This window comes from Trematomus bernacchii, unplaced genomic scaffold (genome assembly GCF_902827165.1).
Source record: "Trematomus bernacchii unplaced genomic scaffold, fTreBer1.1, whole genome shotgun sequence".
Classification (NCBI taxonomy): Eukaryota; Metazoa; Chordata; class Actinopteri; order Perciformes; family Nototheniidae; genus Trematomus; species Trematomus bernacchii.
Genome location: NW_022987469.1, coordinates 3,715,615 through 3,734,986, shown reverse-complemented (window position 1 = coordinate 3,734,986; position 19,372 = coordinate 3,715,615). Strand labels below are relative to the sequence as shown.

General features: G+C 39.6%; 1 protein-coding gene across 3 annotated transcripts in view; it reads right to left on the bottom strand.

Moving 5' to 3' along the window:
- ptpdc1a (protein tyrosine phosphatase domain containing 1a) overlaps positions 1–18,647 on the bottom strand; it is a 36,841-nt gene extending 18,194 nt beyond the window's left edge. For all 3 annotated transcript variants that reach the window (XM_034144392.1, XM_034144397.1, XM_034144393.1), the window contains exons 1-3: positions 18,442–18,647; positions 15,784–15,879; positions 13,358–13,529 (exon numbers count right to left, since the gene is read on the bottom strand). In XM_034144392.1, coding sequence (XP_034000283.1) covers positions 13,358–13,529; positions 15,784–15,871 — 260 coding nt within the window. In that variant the 5' untranslated portion in view covers positions 15,872–15,879; positions 18,442–18,647. The remainder of the gene's footprint in view (positions 1–13,357; positions 13,530–15,783; positions 15,880–18,441) is intronic.
- Between the last annotated feature and the right edge of the window lie 725 nt (positions 18,648–19,372).

Below are 19,372 nucleotides of genomic sequence, written 5' to 3'. Positions count from 1 at the left end.
GTTACTGTGTGCGCGGCATTTCACAGACGAAAGCTTCCAAAACATTGCCCAGTTTGAGGCCGGATATGCACAGCATTTGAAACTGAAGGACGATGCTATTCCTAGTTTGTTTGGACCGTTTGGAGCAGGGGAAGATTCGGGTACACAACCTGTAAGTTTGCATTGTTATTTGTGTATTTATCAAACAAGGTATCTACCACGACTGTTTAAATGTGTAAACGTGTTTCGGACTGCTAAGCCAGTGCTAACTAAGTTGCTAGCGTTTCCATATCAACTCTAATATCAGCAGATGGCCTTACATACATGTATCTCATAGCAGGAGAATGTCTGCATTCACACACGAAATACTCATAGACAGTATACTCCAGGTGATTTACCATACGGTCAGTAGCGAAACGTAATTACATTATAGCTGGCGTTCCGAGCGTGTATGCTACCGAGCTAAACAACAAGGCTACTAAGAGCTAGACATGAGTTTGCTCGGAAAAACATTGTTTTTATGCCAGCTACAATGAATGTAGCAGACTACCCATATAAGATTGCAATTGTAAACATGTGCTTGATAGCCTAATATGAACCACTATCTGTTGTTCATAGTATAGTATAGCATATTGAACAACTGAACAACAAGCAAACATAGATTAGCATTGTAATCCAGCTGGCAAACTGACAAACATCAAACAACTAAGTTTATTTCACACTTCCAGCAGAGACAACGGGGAAATCCCCTCTCTTTGCCCGCTCACAGACCCACAAAGGACGGCCTAGAGACCTCCAAGAGGTGTCCCTGAAATGGGGACTCTGTTTATTTCACACTTCCAGCAGAGACAACGGGAAAATCCCCTCTCTTTACCCGCTCACAGACCCCCAAAGGACGGTACATTACAGTTGGCTTTCCTCCGACGCTGATAGCATGTATAGCTAATGAGGCTAGCTATACATGCTAGCGGGAAACATTGTATTCATGCCAGTTACAATGAATGACCGAACGTAGCAGACTACCCGTATAAGATTGCAATTATAAACACGTTATTGCTAGCCTAATATGAACCACTAGCTTTTGTTCATAGTAGTTTTATTACACTACATTACAGTTGCCGTTCCTCCGAGCTAACGTTCATATCGTGTTTGCTACAAAGGTAAACAAGAAAGCTAGGTTAGCATATTAGCTGGCAAGCTTACTGTGTTGATTAGATAGATGGATTAGATAGATCCACACTCCTACCACAACTACTACTAACGAATCTAAAACAACTAAGTTTCTCTAATATTTTGTGATTTGCATTTGATTTCGTCCAGCCAGATCCTGGCGGACAATACATGACGGGGACCGGTATCCACACTGAGGCCTAAAAAGCCCCGGCTGCGATAGGCAAGATGCCGACAACGGGGAGGAATGGATGATATACCGTGTATATATGTATATTTATGTTCATTTTGTACATTTCTAAAAATAAAGTTTGATGGAAATACTTAGTAGGCCTATCCTTTCTTCCCTGAATTATTTGCTCCTATAACGTATCATTCATATATAGCAAACCATGATTTGATTTCTCATCAAACAGTAGTAGTTTATTACAGGTAAAAATAACTTACTCTTCTATAACAACAGTTGTAGGTACAGTTCGGTTAGTTAGCGTATAAAATATACGGCTGTACCGACGCCATTATAAGACTGATGTTCCGAGAGCGAGCCGAAAAAAGCACTGTTAGACATGGGCGGAGCCTCTCTGGTGGTTGACTAATCAGAACAGAGTGGTCGAGCTGACCAATCGGAGCACACTAGGCTCACAGGGGGGGGGGGGCCAAGAGCTCCAACGAGTCGTTTAGTGGAGAGAGTGAATACTGCTGAATACACATACTTTACAGAGATGCTGTATGCGAAACCAATGTGAGTTTGGAAAATTGCACAGTATAAATCTATTTTAGTATACCTCAACAATGTAATTATGATCAGTGGAAATGGCCATGACATGGGCCCTTTAAGATATAAATAATCACATCATGGGGTCATTAAGGTTTCAAACAGGTTCATGTAAGGTAGGCCTACTATAACATGATAACATGAGCCTGTAGTTTGGTATGTTATTGATATGGGCTGGACACCCCTTCACAATGATCATCATTGACTTTTTTTAGACCAAATTAGGAGGGCCAGTCAGGCCACTAATGAGCTCAATAATTCACATGTATTATTACTTTATAAATTAAGAGTACTAGGGGTCTATTTCAAAACCTTTGAAGGAATCGTCATGCATTCTGAATGTTTCTGTACTTTAAAAACATCATGGCTCAAGATCCTGTTCTTGTTTAAGATTATTCATACTCATTTGTGAATTTAACATCCATATTCACTCCACAAAACTGAAACACCAACCTTTTTTTTGAAAGCATTGCAGGCCTAAAGCTCCACGTCAGTGACCTATATTTAATTTCTTCCATCAAACTTTAAAAATGGCAAACAGCATGTTTTTAAAGATTTAATCTTTTAAGAAACAAAATATCAACTTTGAACAGAAGGGTTTAAAAACACGTTTTGAATGCAAATAAACTTGAAACATAAACCTATTTGTAATTTCAAAATTCACTTGTATTGTCTGCGTGAAAGGCACAGTAGGCTATGAGCGAATACATATCAACATTCAAAAATTATAAAGTCGTACAATATATAGGCTACCATGTGCTACTGTCTAGGATTAAGTATGGTGAGACTTTTCAGCCCGCGACCCCCAAAATAACAGTGCCAGAGACTGGCGACCCGACGGGATAGTGATCTCCAGTGTGCTGGGCAGTGTGGCGGCGGAGGGAGCCGAGGGCAACACCGGAGGAGAGGCAAGCGATGACCGCAGCATCACCGTGGTGCAGATAGGCCTGAACGGGGAGTACCTGGGCACGGCCCGCCCCCCCCGCACAGACTGAGGGGACTTGTTACACGGAGCCCATCACCGGGGAAGCTGCCGGACCGAGAGTTTGATCCTGCCTGCGGCGGCAGAAGGTGGTCTGCTCTGCCTGCCCTTGGCTCTGGGGTCCCTCCTTAAACAAATAAATAAAAACCTTTTAAATGAAACGTTCATCTTAACAGATAAGATTTGATAATTTATTTTAAACGTCAGGCCTACAGCATGGCCACAAACCCCATCTACAAACAGAGCCTCTGTCCTAATTACCTGATTGCATCCACCTGGGTTACTTGGCTCAACCAAATAACTTTATATAAGTTTACTTTAAACCACACTTAAAATAATAATATAATTATACATATGTAGGCCTACATGTCTACAGTATAGCAACTAATAAATGTTTTAAATAAATAAACATTAAAATGTGAAAGACTCCTTCAATGAATATTTAAAACTTACACAAAATCAGATTCTTGTAAAAATTAGAGTACATGCATTGTTCCATCTGTCAAGCTAAGATATACATATATCTTAGCTAAGATGTATATCTTAGCTCTTAGCTTGACATGCTCATCCAGTTAGCATGTATGCTAATAGGACATGCTCGCTCAGTTAGCATACACATATATATTATTTATGTATTCCATTCCTTTAACTTGAATATTTAAAATACAAATTAGCAAAATAAACACAATTATACTGCGCTAAACAGCCAAATCGACAAACAACCGAGAACCTAAATAGAATGTAATTATATCTAAATACACAAGACATTAATTACCTGTACTCGGTGCACCATATTGTCTGTTCTCTGTAAACCTCCATGTCTGATTAAATATCCTTGCGTCAGCGTCTCACGTGTTGGGCGCGCTCTCTGACCATATTTGGAAGTACAACTTCCTACAACTTCCTACAGGTTCAACCTCCACTGGCCGCGGCCGCAGCTGGACCCTTCTCGGCTCATACACACTCACACATGCTCACTCACACATGCTCCACGGCAGCAGGGGGCGCTACTGAGTCCATTGGGAAGGCGGGAGGTTGAGCAGAGCATGGAACAGCCCTTGCCAGTCTGATGACAGCGGTGTTTCTAGCGATCCAGCGATCTGGGTCAGTGTTATAGTGATAATATTATAAACAAGGTGAATTTAGCGATCACAACGAAAACAGCCAAGACACATATTGAGCCCAGAAAATGAATGTTATTAGGGCTGTAAATATAATAAGCCTTTGTCTAAAATTGACAACATTGTAACGAGATTTAAACTATAGAGTGGCGAAGTCCCTCCCCTTCCGGTGGACCTCCATGGGACCTTATTTCGGAAAAATTATGTATTGAAGTCAATGGAGAGAGAAAGATTATCTTTCGATCCCGTTTGAATTGTGCCACGAATTACACATATGATGTTTGTCAATTTAAAAGATAATTTTGCAAGTCAAAAAAAAAAAAATGTGTCGTAAAACTGTGAAGTAACACATCTGTTTGTGTGAAACGCTCAATGAACTACATCTCTGGTCTCACAGAACAACACACGTCACCAAGATGGCCGTCACTACTGTCAACAAAACGATTGACTACCCTCACTATCACCACAATGAAACACGTCCTGAAGAATGTCATGCAAAGCTGCCTGCCTGCCTTCCTTTGATTCTCTCTGAACTGCCTGGTCGTTTTAATGTTTAATGTCAACCATTTGTGCAGATAGCATGAAGTAGAGAAGATCGCTAGCGTTAGCGTTAGCATTTCTCCCCCGGGCTTAAATTGTGTATTATAGAATGATCACACCGGTGACAGTACTATTCAAAGGGTTCACGAAATATGACTACTACTCTTACTATTTAACATGTTGGGTTACTTTATGTTACTTCATGTTAAGGCTAATAAAAATGACACGGCTGTAATGCTAACTAACGTGCTAGCTACTAGCTAGCTTGATCCAGACACTCCTAGTCCTTTCATCAGACGGGAAGCGAAAGAATGAGCAAGACCCATTGCTGGTATGATAACAACGTGGTACTAAGCACACAGGCATCTTGTTAAAGTTATCTTATCTTAGCCAGCGCCATATAGATAGATTATATCTATATGGCGCTGATCTTAGCTAGTGGAGGAAAACAATTGTGACATCACTTACGCGACTCTGGGATTTGTAGTCTTTCTAGTTGCGTATTTTTCATAGTCTTATATTTCAACAGTTTTACGACAAACTGTGACTTTTTTGACATGGAAATTATTTTTTAAGATTGACAAACATCATATGTGTAATTCATGGCACAATTCAAACGGGATCGAAAGATAAGTTTTCTCTCTCCATTGACTTCAATACATTATTTTTCCGAAATAAGGTCCCATGGGGCGGAAGTAGATGGGCGTGACTTCGCCACTCTATACAGCGATTCTGCACTCGGTCAATCAGCTGCTCTTCATTTTCTTTCCTGCTATATTCAATGAGTGATACAAATATTTTTTACCACAAGTTCTTAATAAAACTGACACTGTTGGACTCGGTACTAGTTGACTGCTACTAGTACTTTACTGTACTTTACTGTGTACTTTGTGAGTAATCCTCTGTCAGAGTCCCCTCCATAGTACATAATGCATGTTTTCTGCTATCTTTGATGAATGATAAAAATAAAATGTTACCATTAGTTCTTAATGAAATTGATACTGTTTGACTTTGTATTGGTAAGCCTACTACTAACAATACATTGAAGTACTTTTACTGTGTATTTTTTGAGAAATACTCTGTCAAAGTCCCCTGCTGAGAACAAAATCAAGCCACTTCTGCTAAGTTTGATGAGGGAATTCTTTTTTGTTGCCATTAGTTCTTCGTGAGATTGATCCCTGTTGGACTCAGTACTACTGAAACTACCCCCACAAGTACTATGAAGTACTTATTGTGTACTTTTCCAGTAATCCTCTGTCAATGTCCCCTCCCGAGTACAAGAATGCATGTTTTTCTTTTAATAAGCGTTAAAAAACATTTCTTCCTGAGACTGATATTGTTGGACAGAGTATTTTAAGAGGATGGTAGACATGATATCAGCAATACTTCCAGTCAGTACTCCGGCAGCAGCATTTTTACACCTTGGAAAGTCTTTAGAGTCTGGCCTGGATAGCTGGTCACAAATATCCTTCAGCAAAGTAACACTCTGTCACACGGTTGCCCTCTTATGATGCTGATGTCTTTTAATATATAATTATTCCTCTGCCGCTAGTTCGTTCCTCGCAGATTCTTCAGTCTCATCAGCCTCATCCTTCCATCAGTCCCAGTCAACGCATCAGCCTCCAGCACACTTCCAGTCTCTGACTCCATATGATATTCTCCTGATGCTGTAAGGGTGATGCCCCATGCTCACAAAATGACCCCTCTAAAGTCTGAGTGCCAAGGACCTCATATTATGTCTGTCATTAATGTTACATCACCCATTATAACAATTTTCTTTCCTTTTTTCTCTTCTCTTAACTGAATAGTCCTGTCTTTAAAGGAAACCTATCATGCTATATTTAAATGATATATTGTAGGGCCATACCTATATAAGGTATATTTATACGTTTCTGTTTTGAAAATACCAAACAGATCATGCATTTTAGCCATGCCTCATTTCGCTCTATGTGCTGTTTGCTGTCTACGGGTCTGATTCTGCTGACCACGCCCCCCTGCAGGAGAGGGGAGACGTGCTCTGATCAGCTGCTGGGCTGTCAGAAGAGGGGGAGAAAAAAAGATCTCAGTCCTCCGTGTTTTATTATATAGAGTCGTTATTCATTTGTTTTATAGCTCAATAAATAACAAAGAAGACCTTTGACCGGCACTTTTCTAATTTTGTCCGGAAGATTTAAACTTTAACGGACATCTTGACCGGCGAAAGTAACTGAAACTGAAACTCTGCCGCACGGTCCCCTCGTTCCTTGGAAGAGGCGGAGAGGTGGGTGTTTGTCATCTGCTGGTGGACTAACCGGAGAGAATTACAGTGCTTGCCTCGACGGGGAGGGATTGCATTGTAGCGGGAGCAAACACTTGCCTCGGGGAGGGAGAAAAAAAGCCACAGCGGAGAATAAACAGAAGGGTAACCATGGTAACCAAGTCTTCTTCGCTGCTTTTGTGGCAGACTACAGCGCCACTTACAGGCCTGGCATATGTACTACAGTGTCTCCAGCACTTTCGAACGGCAATGGCCGTGGCTGTCTCCTCCTGATTGGTGGAGTTGGCCCAATAGCCGTAGCGCCACCGTCCTGACGTCAGGACAGTGTTCAAATCTGGATCAGTTTTTATCAGATCCGTTGCAGCCCCTTTTTTAAAGATTTGGGTATGGAGGAAAATAGAGAGGGTTGTGTTTTCTGACACTTGGTGAGTTCCCTGGAACACCGGGGACACATATTCATGTATAAAAGATGTACAAAAGTGCATTTTGCATGATAGGTCCCCTTTAAGTATAATACAATGTAAAGTCCTTTTCCTGCACCATTTTAAGGCTTCATAACAGGCATTTTTACTGTATGAGTTTGGAGAAATTACACAATCAATGGCCCAGAATTGTACTTTATAAACTATGAATCTTGTGGTGCTTGAAGAAATACAGACTGGTTAAGCCGGCCAGGTTATATTTATATATATATATATATATATATATATATATATATATATATATATGCCTTTTTTGGAGCCCTTTTTTGCAATATTTATTAAAATGTCACTAGTTATTTAAACAAACTACTATCTGAGGATAATACAAGCAACCATAAAACGCCCTTTATCTAGAGAGCCATTGAAGCCCATGAAGAATTTATCCCTCCACAAATCTTTTCAACTGCTGTATTAATAAAGTTGCCACGTGTTTTCAAATTCAAGTTAAGGCACTATCTGTGTAAAACATTACAAATATTCTTCATTTGCAGTATTTTAAAAGTGTTCAGAAAGACTGCATCAATTATATGCTATATATATATCTATATATCTATATAATATCAATATTGTTATTAACTTCAACCAAGTCAATTTAAATAGCAGGCAAAAATTGGTTAATTTCCATGTGGTGTTTGATATAGTTTACGTTCAATTTAAACTATTTTAGGCAGAAAAACGTATATTGACTAAACCTTTTTTAATAATTTACTATAATTTAGAAAGGTTTTTGTGAGAAATCATTTCAAAAGTAAACTTCTTTTTCATTTTATATTTAAATTTGAAATGTTTGCACACATTATTAATTTATACATTTCTATACATTTTTTAAATTATGAATCCATTTATTTGTATTGTATTTCCTTGAGGCTGGGGAAGATATCCAGCATGTGGTTCAACATGTAATACAAGTAAGTATAAGTACAACATGGAAAAGTAAATAAAATAAGTTTAATAGGAGGATGTGGATTTATTTTCTCTCACCTTGTAATTACTAGGGATGCTCCGATCGATCGGTCACCGATCGAGATCTGCCGATACTCACTCTCTACCGATCGAGATCTGCCGATACTCACTCTCTACCGATCGATCGGTGCTCTCTAAACATGCCGATCGCGAGGGCCGATCGCATGACGTAAAATACATGACACTTTTCTCTGTGCGCGGCAAAACAAGCTCGCCAAAATGGCTTCACCGGTCTGGCATTATTTTAAGGTGTCCGAAAAAGACAGTAAAATAGCGGTATGCAACGTGTGTGAAGCAGAAATCCTGCAGCTCCACTCGCTGTGACGGAGCGGTGAGTGGAGCGAAACACACAAGAGTTAGACCTAACACACTTAGCTATTTTATCTACCTCTGGAACAAGCTAAACTAGTTATAAATATGTGTATTCTTCACTGTCGGCCTCACACATTACTGGATCAGCGAGCTGCATGAGACGATACTGACGGGCTGTCAGGAGAGGGAGAGCGGGGGAGAGAGAGGGGGAGAGAGAGAGGGAGAGAGAGAGGGAGAGAGAGGAAAAGCGCTTGCTCATTTCTCCCGTGTTATTATCCAAAGTGAATGTAAACTTGAATAATATACATAATTTGAATGTAATAATTAAGTTGATTGTTGTTTGTGGAAGCTCCAGTGAATGAGCCCCATTAACTGAGTTTTAAACATCACTTTAAATGGAAGATTTAAAGTGATGTTTAAATCTTCCATTTAGGCCCCGCCCACTCGATCGGATCGGCGATCGGTATCGGCAGATACTGATTCCGGCGATCGGCGATCGGCCCCAAAATTGGCGATCGGAGCATCCCTAGTAATTACACAATCAAACAATCTATAATTTAGCTCTGACCTTCACAAAAACATTTAGTTGAATTGGACACATTTTTCGAAGCTCTATTGACTGACATGCGATGACTGAGACTGATGGAAGAATCTGAGAGGAATGAACTAGGAGCAGAGAAATAATCATATATTAAAAGGCAGCAGCCCCATAAGAGGCCAACAAGAGTCACAAGGGTGTGTCACTTTGCTGAAGGATATTTGTGACCAGCTATCCAGGCCAGTCTCTAAAGACTTTCCAAGGGGTAAAAATGCTGCTGGCAGAGTACTGACTGGAAGTATTGCTGATATCATGTCGACCATCCTCTTAAAATACTCTGTCCAATAATATCAGTCTCATGAGAAAGGTGTTTTAACGCTTATTCAAAATAGCAGAGAAACATGCATTATTGAACTCAGGAGGGGACTCTGACAGAGGATTACTCACAAAGTACACATTAAAAGTACTTCATTTTATTTCTTGTAGCAGTCAACTAGTACCGAGTCCAACAGTATCAGTTTTATTCAGAACTTATGGTAAAACATATTTGTATCACTCATTGAATATAGCAGGAAAGAAAATGAAGAGCAGCTGATTGACTGAGTGCAGAATCGCTGTAGGCTATAGTTTAAATCTCCTTAGTTACAATGTTGTCCATTTTAGACAAAGGCTTATTATATTTACAGCCCTAATAACATTCATTTTCTGGGCTCAATATGTGTCTTGGCTGTTTTCGCTGTGATCGCTAAATTCACCTTGTTTATAATATTATCACTATAACACTGACCCAGATCGCTGGATCGCTAGAAACACTGCTGTCATCAGGCTGGCAAGGGCTGTTCCATGCTCTGCTCAACCTCCCGCCTTCCCAATGGACTCAGTAGCGCCCCCTGCTTCCGTGGAGCATGTGTGAGTGAGCATGTGTGAGTGTGTATGAGCCAGCCACGGCGGAATATTACTGCCAAAAGTCACGTGAGTGAGTCACGTGACTTTTGGCAGTAATATTCCGCCGTGAGAAGAAAAAATGTTGTACTTGTAAAAAAAAAAGTTGTGTACTTGTAAAAAAAAAGTGTGTACTTGTAAAACCTATGCTGAATTTGTCTCTGAAACATGATTTATTAGAAAAATGTTATGTGTTTGTTTGATAGATACATTTTTTCTTTGCAAAACTAAATGCATTAGTTTGTAGATGGTGTTTTGTATTGGCAAACCACATTGTGTTTGTTAGTGAATCATGAGGCATTTGTAAAACCTGTTTAGTTTGTTTGTGGAGTTATGGCAGGAAATTAGCTCCATAGTATTTAAGTTACAAGGTTGAAAGCAATAGCTTTAAATGAGGTTGAGTTAATAAGTACTATAGAGGCCAGCTCTTATGGGGATTGGTGATTTCAGTTAAATTTGTCCCTGATAATTAGCTATTCAGCTACTTTTGTGTTAAGCCTTGCTTAAAAAAACGGTTTACAGTTTAAGAATGAATGCATCTTTTTATTATATTTTGCTACTTTTATAATCTTGAATTTTGCGGCATAACATTTGTTGGCTCCTCCTGAGCTCACTGCCCATTAGATAGGTATGGTGGACAGGGTAGGATTTTCACACAAATAATTGCGAATATTCGCATTGCTCTAATCGCTGGAGTTTCACTGCGGCTGTCAGCTGTGTTTACTCCTGTCATTCAAACGGGGCGGCTAACGGCTGCTGCTTTCGTTTTCTGATTCAACGTCAGTGGCTGAGATCCTCACTGCTGATTGGCTACCGCGAGAACGCGCCATGCGAATTTGAGGCTCGAGTTAAAAATTGTTATTAAAGAGACGCACGTACGTACATGTGCATTTTTATGTACATGTGGGTAACCTAATCTGTGTCAAAGATCATGTCGCAGGGTGTGGAGGTTACATTTACTTCCTGGAATTGCAGAGGCCTGCAAAGACTTTAAAAAGAGTAAAAAGTCTGAAATCTAAAATGTTTTTTTTGCAAAAGACACATTTACAGCCAATGGCTGATATTAGAATTAGGAGGAGGTGGGCGGGATGTGTGTATTCAACATAGCTTATAGAAGCTCAGGTCTATTCAAGTAAATATACTATAGAAAGACAGAGGGTTCGTGATTGTGAGGGTGAGTTTATGAATGTGTAACTGCAGAGACAATCTACCTATTTGTTGTAGCAAAGCCTGTTAACACTTTTGTTTGTGATTCACAATTTTATTTTTTATTTTTTTATAATTTATCATTTTTTATAATGTATTATTATTTATAAATGCTCAGGTCCATTCAAGCATTTAAAATGTCCATGTTGTATTGCCTACACTGAGTTACTGTATGTTAGTTATCATTGTTGATAATTTGAAAGAACATTGTTTTTGTTCGAGCAACCTAAATAGACATATTTTGTTGTTCAAAACAAGCTGTTATATAATTTTTACATATGTTTTATAGCCTACATTTGGGATGTTTTTGTGTGCTGATGTTGTCAATTTGGAAATGCAGTTTTCTGAATAAAATAATGGAAAACATTTTTTTTTTGGCGCGGTTTTTTATCAGATTAATTGATTATCCAAATCGGTGTTAGTTGCAGCCCTAATTGGATCCAACAAAGGATCGGTCAGGGGGCATAGATAAACCACACACCAAAAGCAGGGAAGTCTTACTTAATATTATGAAAGATTTACATTTGAAGGTATTGTCACGTATATTGGCAAACCAATTTATTTAGATTGTGTCCCGTATCTTGGCAAACCAATTGATTTCGATTTTGAGACAAATACATCGGAAACATCAGCATCTATAAGATGGGAAGCTTTTAAAGCATTTATATGAGGCCAAATTATTAACTACACAAGCTCTAAATCCCAAAAAGCTGGTCATAAAATGACAATGTTGGAATCAAAAATAAAAACCCTGGAGAGTGAGGCCTTTCAGAAACCCTGCCCTAAAGTACAACAAGAACTGCTAGTACTGAGGTCCCAGTATCATGAATGATCAGCTTCTAAAGCAGTGGCAAGTCTACTAAGACTCAAACAAACATTTTACGATCAAGGAGAGAAGCCTGGAAAGATATTAGTGTGGCGCATTAAACAATTACAAATTGAAAGATCCATTACGTCAATACAGAACAATAAGGGAGATAATATAGTCGATAGTCAATGATGATAAACTGATGTCGTTTGAGGAGCTTACAATCAAGCACAACATTTCACGGAAGCATTTTTTCAAATGTTTACAAATTAGAAGCTATATTGGAGCAAACCAAAAACAATTACTAACTATACCTCCATACTCACCACTAGAGAAAATAATGTTAAGGGACTGTAGGGGAAAAACTTAATTTCTGCACTTTATAACTTGCTTATATCTGGCTCCCCTGAGTCCTCTGAAGCTAAACTTAGAAATTGGAGGTAGGATTTGCAGGAAGACAATTGATGAGTGGGAAGGTGCCTTTAAGAAAGCTCAATCACAAACAGTGAATACCCGTCTTAAGCTCATACAATAGAACTGGCTGATGCGTATATATATTACTCCAGAAAAGCTAAATACATTTAGTGGTAATATCCCAGACACATTTAAAACATACGTTTTAAATGTATGTTTTAAATGTGGAAAATGTAAGGGAAAAGGTTTTCATTGTGTTTGGGAGTGTACCAAGATAAAAACGTTTTGGGAAGAGGTAAGATTTATGATAGAAGATATTTTATCAATGCAGTTAACCATGGAGCCCAAGTTTTTTTTGTTAGGGTGTTACCCAAAAGAACACAACATAAGGAAGAAAGAACAAATATTTTTAAATGTATGTCTGCTACAGGCAAAACGCATGATAGCACTTTCATGGAAAAATGTAACAGTCCAAGTATTGGAAAATGGCTAAAAGAACTGTCTGCATGTGTCTCATTAGAGAAAATAACCTATTCAATTAAAGGAAAACAAGAACTATTAAAAAAAGTATGGGGCCCTTTCCTTAACTATCTGGAACATGCAGATCTAGAGAGTACTCTGGGTCAGCAAACTGGAGATGATTAATGTCCCTCTGCTGGAGGAAGGATGGAAGCCTTTCATATCTGCCTACATGTTTGTATATTTCCTTACATGTTTGTGTAGGTCATGTAATTGATTTATGGTATTTATGTGACTTTTTTAACTTAATTTTGTTATGTCTTGAGGATGTTTGTGTACGGTCTTATATATTGTCTATATATGGAAAAAAACAATAAAGAAAAAAGAAAACAAAGATGGCCCAACGTACCAGGACGAGTAGAGTCCCTTGATGGCTTGCTCCTCATCACTCCAGCGAGAGGGGTTCTCATATTTACAGGCTTTTCCTCCACAGGCCATGGAACACTGCATGTGACCAGGGATGACATGCCTCAGGGTTTCCCCCATCTTGGTGTACTTTGCTGTAGGGATCCTAGCATTGGCTTTCAGAAAATCAAACAGAAAAAAAAAAAAACATCATAACATTTAAATAACACTCAAGCCCTGAATGCTAAACACTTTCATTTTTTTTCAGTCTGTGTATCTATTTGCGTACTTCTTTATTGCCATTTTGATACCGTGTTACTATGAGTTCTGGGATGTTGCAAGGATAGCAATCAAAAAGTTCAGTGTGTAAAGCTGGAAATGATTCCCGATAATGATCGCCATCCTGGCTACCCGAAGTAGCGCAACCAGCCACGTTGGCTCTGGTTAACACGGCGCTATAAATCAAAGTTATACATTTGTAATCTTTTCACTATTGAATAAATGTACCTCTATGCTGGTGTAAAAAAGAAGCTACTGTGAGCTTTACTGGGTCAATTGAACAGTCTGTAATGGTCTTGTTTCTAAACGAGAACAATTCTAGCTAGCTGAGGCTGAGTTGACACCGACAGCCACCGTTCCTCTGTAGCAGGAGGAGGTGATCTCCAGGGCTGAGCTCTGCTAGCGCTTCAGGACATCCTGTAAGATGCCTGACCCCGGGATTCCACCGGGTCCGTCTGCGTAGCGTTACGGCTGCGCCGCGGTTTTGTTCCTCCTACAGCGTCAAACCCTATCGGGCGCGTTTCAGAAGCGGAGCGTCTTGCGTGCAGGCTCGCAGTTTTTGTTGATTTGGGAATATTTCCTGGACAGGCTACTTTGTACAGACAAAGTTCATAATAATTGTAATAGTCCAGTTATAAACGACATCAATCAAAGATGTGTTGCTGTATTTTAGTGGTTAATAATTATTCTATATATATATATATATATATATAGGCAAATGTACACAGTGCCTGTAAACCGGAGGAGAACGCTAGCATTTCTCCTCCTACTTGAAAGACTACGGAGGGATAGGGTCTGCAAAATTAGTTTATTTTGGGGATTGACTGGATGCTCTGACCGTTCGCTGTGAACGCCGCGGCGCAGCCGTAACGCGGCGCAGACGGACCCGGTGGAATCCCGGGGTGAGGCTAAGTCACCCCGGGACTCTGGTTGTGCCTCCTCACGCTGCCTGCCATCTCTTACCCTAACCCCCAAAGGAGTGGCGTTCTAGTTTCAGATTGATCAAAGAGAGGCAAATTAAACTCGCTACGAATGTTGCACACCCACAGACAGATACACAACACAGATCTGAGGAAAGCAGCTTGTAAATAAAAGAGGAAAATACCCTTTTAATGTTGGTTACAGTATGGGGGCCCCCCTGAAATGCAAAACCCAATAGCAATTATTGTTCACTGTGCTTTGAGTGCTAGTGTCCATTAAGGTAACCCTAATTTACAGTCGGCAAAACAAAACAGAAATGTACTGAATATAACAATAATGTATGAAATATAACAGAAATGTAATAAATATTAATGAAACATCTATTCATTAATTTCAGGTTATACTGTATACATCAATTATAAAAGTGATGTATATAACTTTATACGTGATGTTGTTGTTTGATCTCAATAATATAATATAAAGAGGCAATCATGGTCAGGTATTTTCTTATTCAGTAAAACAACTAAGAATAGAACAGTTGTCCACAGTTTTATAAGGTTATTTGTATCCATTATGCATATTTTTTTAAGATGGTCTAGGAAACTGCAAAGGAGACACATTGTCTGAGGTCCAACTCAAACCTATTTTAACCTTTTTCTGATGGCAGGGATAGGAGACATAGGAGAGAGACAGGACATATGAGAATTATTTATAAAATCATCTACAGCTGTGACTGCATCATAAAGAATGGAATTATTAAAAAGAGAAATACCTTTTAGGGTAAGATCTGTCAAAACGCATGATCACAGATGTCTAATTCACCAAACACTGTATAACTAGCATCGATAGGAAGGAGGTGCTGCTTGTTTATTGTAATTGTATAAATAAGGTGGATAGATGTTTCTTAACCTGTAAAGTAAGCATTAAATCATTTAGCAACAAACCTTTCAGATATTACATTTGATGTTTCCTAAATCAAGTCTGGAGTACTCCTAAATCCACCTCACACCAAATGTCCTGCTACAAAAATCCTGAAGAAATCTTGTTGTTTCACCTGAAAGATTTGTCTTGAAGCTGCAAATTGCTACGCTGTCACACTGCCTCTTGTCTTAACTCTTGTTAATTTATTTTTCAACGGTTCACCAAACCAAGTGTACAGTCCTGTGCCATTGCTTTGAAAATAAAAGATCAAGCAGCTAGTCGTGTTGTTTTTGTGTAGAGCTTTCCTACCCGTCTCCATCTCTGTGCTGATCTCTTCGCCGCAGGCTCCTCTCGTGGAGTAAGGCAGGTCACTCAGAATGCTGACACCAGCTGCCATGGCAGAGGCTGAAATATGTGAATAAACATTGAGTGTCAAAGGACGGTGAAACAAAAATAGGAAAGATAAACAGCTCAACACTCGGAAGCTTAGGTAACAAGGTGCACACACAAATGAGACCTGAGGAGCCTGAGCAGCGTTGCCTGGCAAGATAACCCACGGGGGAGAGAAAAACGAGTCACCGTGTCAGCAGCTCCTGTGTCAGTGTGACCGTTACACCTCTGGGAGCAGGTGGGCCGGGCCTGGGGGCCACAGAACCACCACACCGTCTCCAGCAGCAGCCAGACACAACATGAGCATCATCACACTCAGCTGCAACTACATTTCAATAGATTCAGTGACCAGTTAAAAGACTTCAAACCGCACATGAGATGTTAGGTAAAATACTCCCGTTTCAATGGGCCACACGCATCAATAATCAAATGAAAACATCCATCAGCTAGTGTGAAGCTTCAGGGCAATGCTTGTTGACTTGCATCTGATTTATGTAGCCTGGTTAGAGTTGTTTCTCACAGAGAGTAATTGAACTACAGGGACCAACTTTCTCTCACATTACACACACAGCTCTAATGGGCCTCATCAATGGTGATGCAGAAGTGAAACTCTGCACCTTTACAGCTCCTCACTGTGCTCTATTAACAATTAAGCAGGGTCGCTGTAGTTCACTGGCTTACTTTTTGATGGGCAAATGATTCCTTGACCACTGCTTTTTCCTTCCTTTTAGATAAAGTCAATAAAGTTGGCTTGATTTAAGAGTAAGGATTGTTTACTATAAAGGTAATAGCATACAAACAACTGAATGGAATGTTACATTTTCAACTACACCTCTTTGTGTTGTATTGAGCCGAGGTTCTTAAACTTTGTCATGTCCCCCCCCCCCAAAACAAAATGTCAGGGGACCCAGCACCTGTTTTTGGAACCACAGGCCACTGTGCACTTTCACACGACAAACTAGTTTCACCTGGACTTAAAACAAGAATCAAGGAAAACTGTAACCCTGTAAAAATAAAGTATACAATCGCCCAGAAAGTCTTAGAAGTTACTGCAATACATTCTAGAATAAATTAAAACTACTGTATAGTAAGTAAACTCAATAACTTAATAATAAACCACATAAAGTGATGTTAACTGCATTTTTTTAACCTAAATGTGCACATTTGTTTTCCCTGGCATAGGTCTCCAAACAGATCATGGCTCTGTCTAGAAGCTGCGTAAAGACGTAATCATACATGACTTAAGTATTATCAATGACCAGACTGAATTATACCCAGATCAATGTGATAATAACTTACTGGACTCAATGTTAAGTCCTGTCAGAGACACAGTAAGTAGGCTATCCTTTAGGACTTGACTGTATACTACAATGCCATGCAGTTTGCCTCAATGATTTAAAATGTTGCTAGTCATTTAGCCTATATAATTAGCTAGCACAAACATAGGTCATGACAATGATTCATTTTAGCTCCCTGTTGATTTCCTTTTCCCCATGACAAAGACGCTTTTTAGTAGCCTAACGTTAAGGTTTTATCTCATTCTCTTTATTATGTTATTCCTGCATAGGTGGTTACTGCAGTGATCTACGGTCCCCCCAAGAAAACCCTGCTGTCCCCTCCGAACTGTCTCAATTCCAAACATGTGCAATGTTAATCCCCTACGTTCCCCTACCAGTAGACTGTACTCGAAGCAGGATTTGGGGTTAGCAAGGTATCTTCAGGGTTAACTCTGTTTTCTCAGTCCTGCTGGACCACTTCTTACTGGGGAAGATCGCCATGGTAACTCATGTTGAACACCAGGCAAGGAAACACTCTTTAAACTTCCAAATGCAAGGAAGAAGGCTGGCAATAAACCCCTAAATGTGTAAACTAAAAGAATAATCACTTAGCAGGCTTAATTAAGGACTTCTTAAAAATAAATGTTGTAACTCAAGACATTGTCACCACTTTATCGATGTGTCATAGTTGAAAAATAATCCAATATATACTCTCTGTCTGTATTTATTACGATGAATGGTGAACAGGCCGGGGCAGCTCATTACTCTGATGCTCAGATGGAGGAAAGCCATCATTAGTGCTTTTCCAATGACACATTACATGTCTTTGAAAACAGAAAGAGGGGATATTTACAGAACCTGGACTGTATCGTTTGAAGTAAGATGATAGTGAATAACAGCACAATCAATATGTATTTTTAACAATAATATTGAAGCTATTTAAAAGCACAAATGTCCTTGTTTGGTAAAAGATCATCTGTGCCTGCAGGTGTGTGAGTGTGTGTGTTCACTCAGTGACAGAGAGCAGCATCCTGTCCTGCTCTCACCGCAGCTCATGTGTCCATTAGCCTGGCAGCACAGCTCAGCGTTACCGTACAGTTAGTGTGAACCGGTGTGAACGCGTATCCTGCCCTAGAAAAATAACGTTTAAGTTAAACCGTTGAACGTTGCGTAACGTAAGTGTTCGTAAACGTTGTGGTGCTGATGCTGCCAGCCGAACACGTAACGCTAACGCTAGCTAGTTAGCTTACTGGACTGTCTTCACTGGGCTAACGTAGTGGCTAAAGAAGGGCGAACTTACCGAGTCCGGGTCTTTATTTACAATATCGGACAAAGTCGATTCATCTCTCTGAGTCCATGCTTGTTCGATCGCTGGCACCAATCAAAGCGGGGTTTTACCTCTAGCCACATCGTTGGGTCCGCTAAGTGCAGCTAGCTTACTAGCTCACTTAGCAACCTGACATGTTGTCACGGTCCAGTGGCGTCACGTGACTGCACAGAAGCAGTAGTGAAGAATCGAGATGTTGATGAATGGAAAATAGGGTTAGGGTTTCTCACAGTATAAACATATTATAGCTCATCAATGTTTACAAAAGCTATGTTTGGCCTTTTTTTCAAACAGGCTGTTTCACAGAAGTCCAACCTGTAATTTTATAGGATATTGACTTAGTTAACTTTACTATCCTCTCTTCATTACTGACTAGCACTGTACTTAGTGTGATTAGAATGTTGCTTTTGCCCATCAGTGCTATGCTACCCAATGTTATCTTTACAAACAGCGTTATAATTGACTATTTTCAAGAGGACTCGTGTGGCAAATGTTTTCAAATGCAATTGTTTATTACATAACTTACATTTATGTGTGTGTATATTGCACGTGTGTGTATATAAAACAGAGTGGAAAACTGAGTTTCCCCCTCGGGGGATCAATAAAGATACATTTTCTTCTATTTTCTTCTTATTTCTTTCATTATTCTTTCCCTTATTGCCTTTTCCTTCTCATGTCCTACATGGTAATGGAACCTATCAAACTTATAAAATAATATAAGTAATTATAAATATTACTAATGGGGTGGAAGCCCTGGTAGCATGTAGTTACGATGCATGACCCTGCACTTTCATAACTGCTGTCTGGATTAGCACATTTTCATATATATTAGAATCCACAATCATAGAGGCTGTAGATGCGCTGTGGCAGTTTAAAGGAGTTTTTATCACCTCAAAGTGTTGTG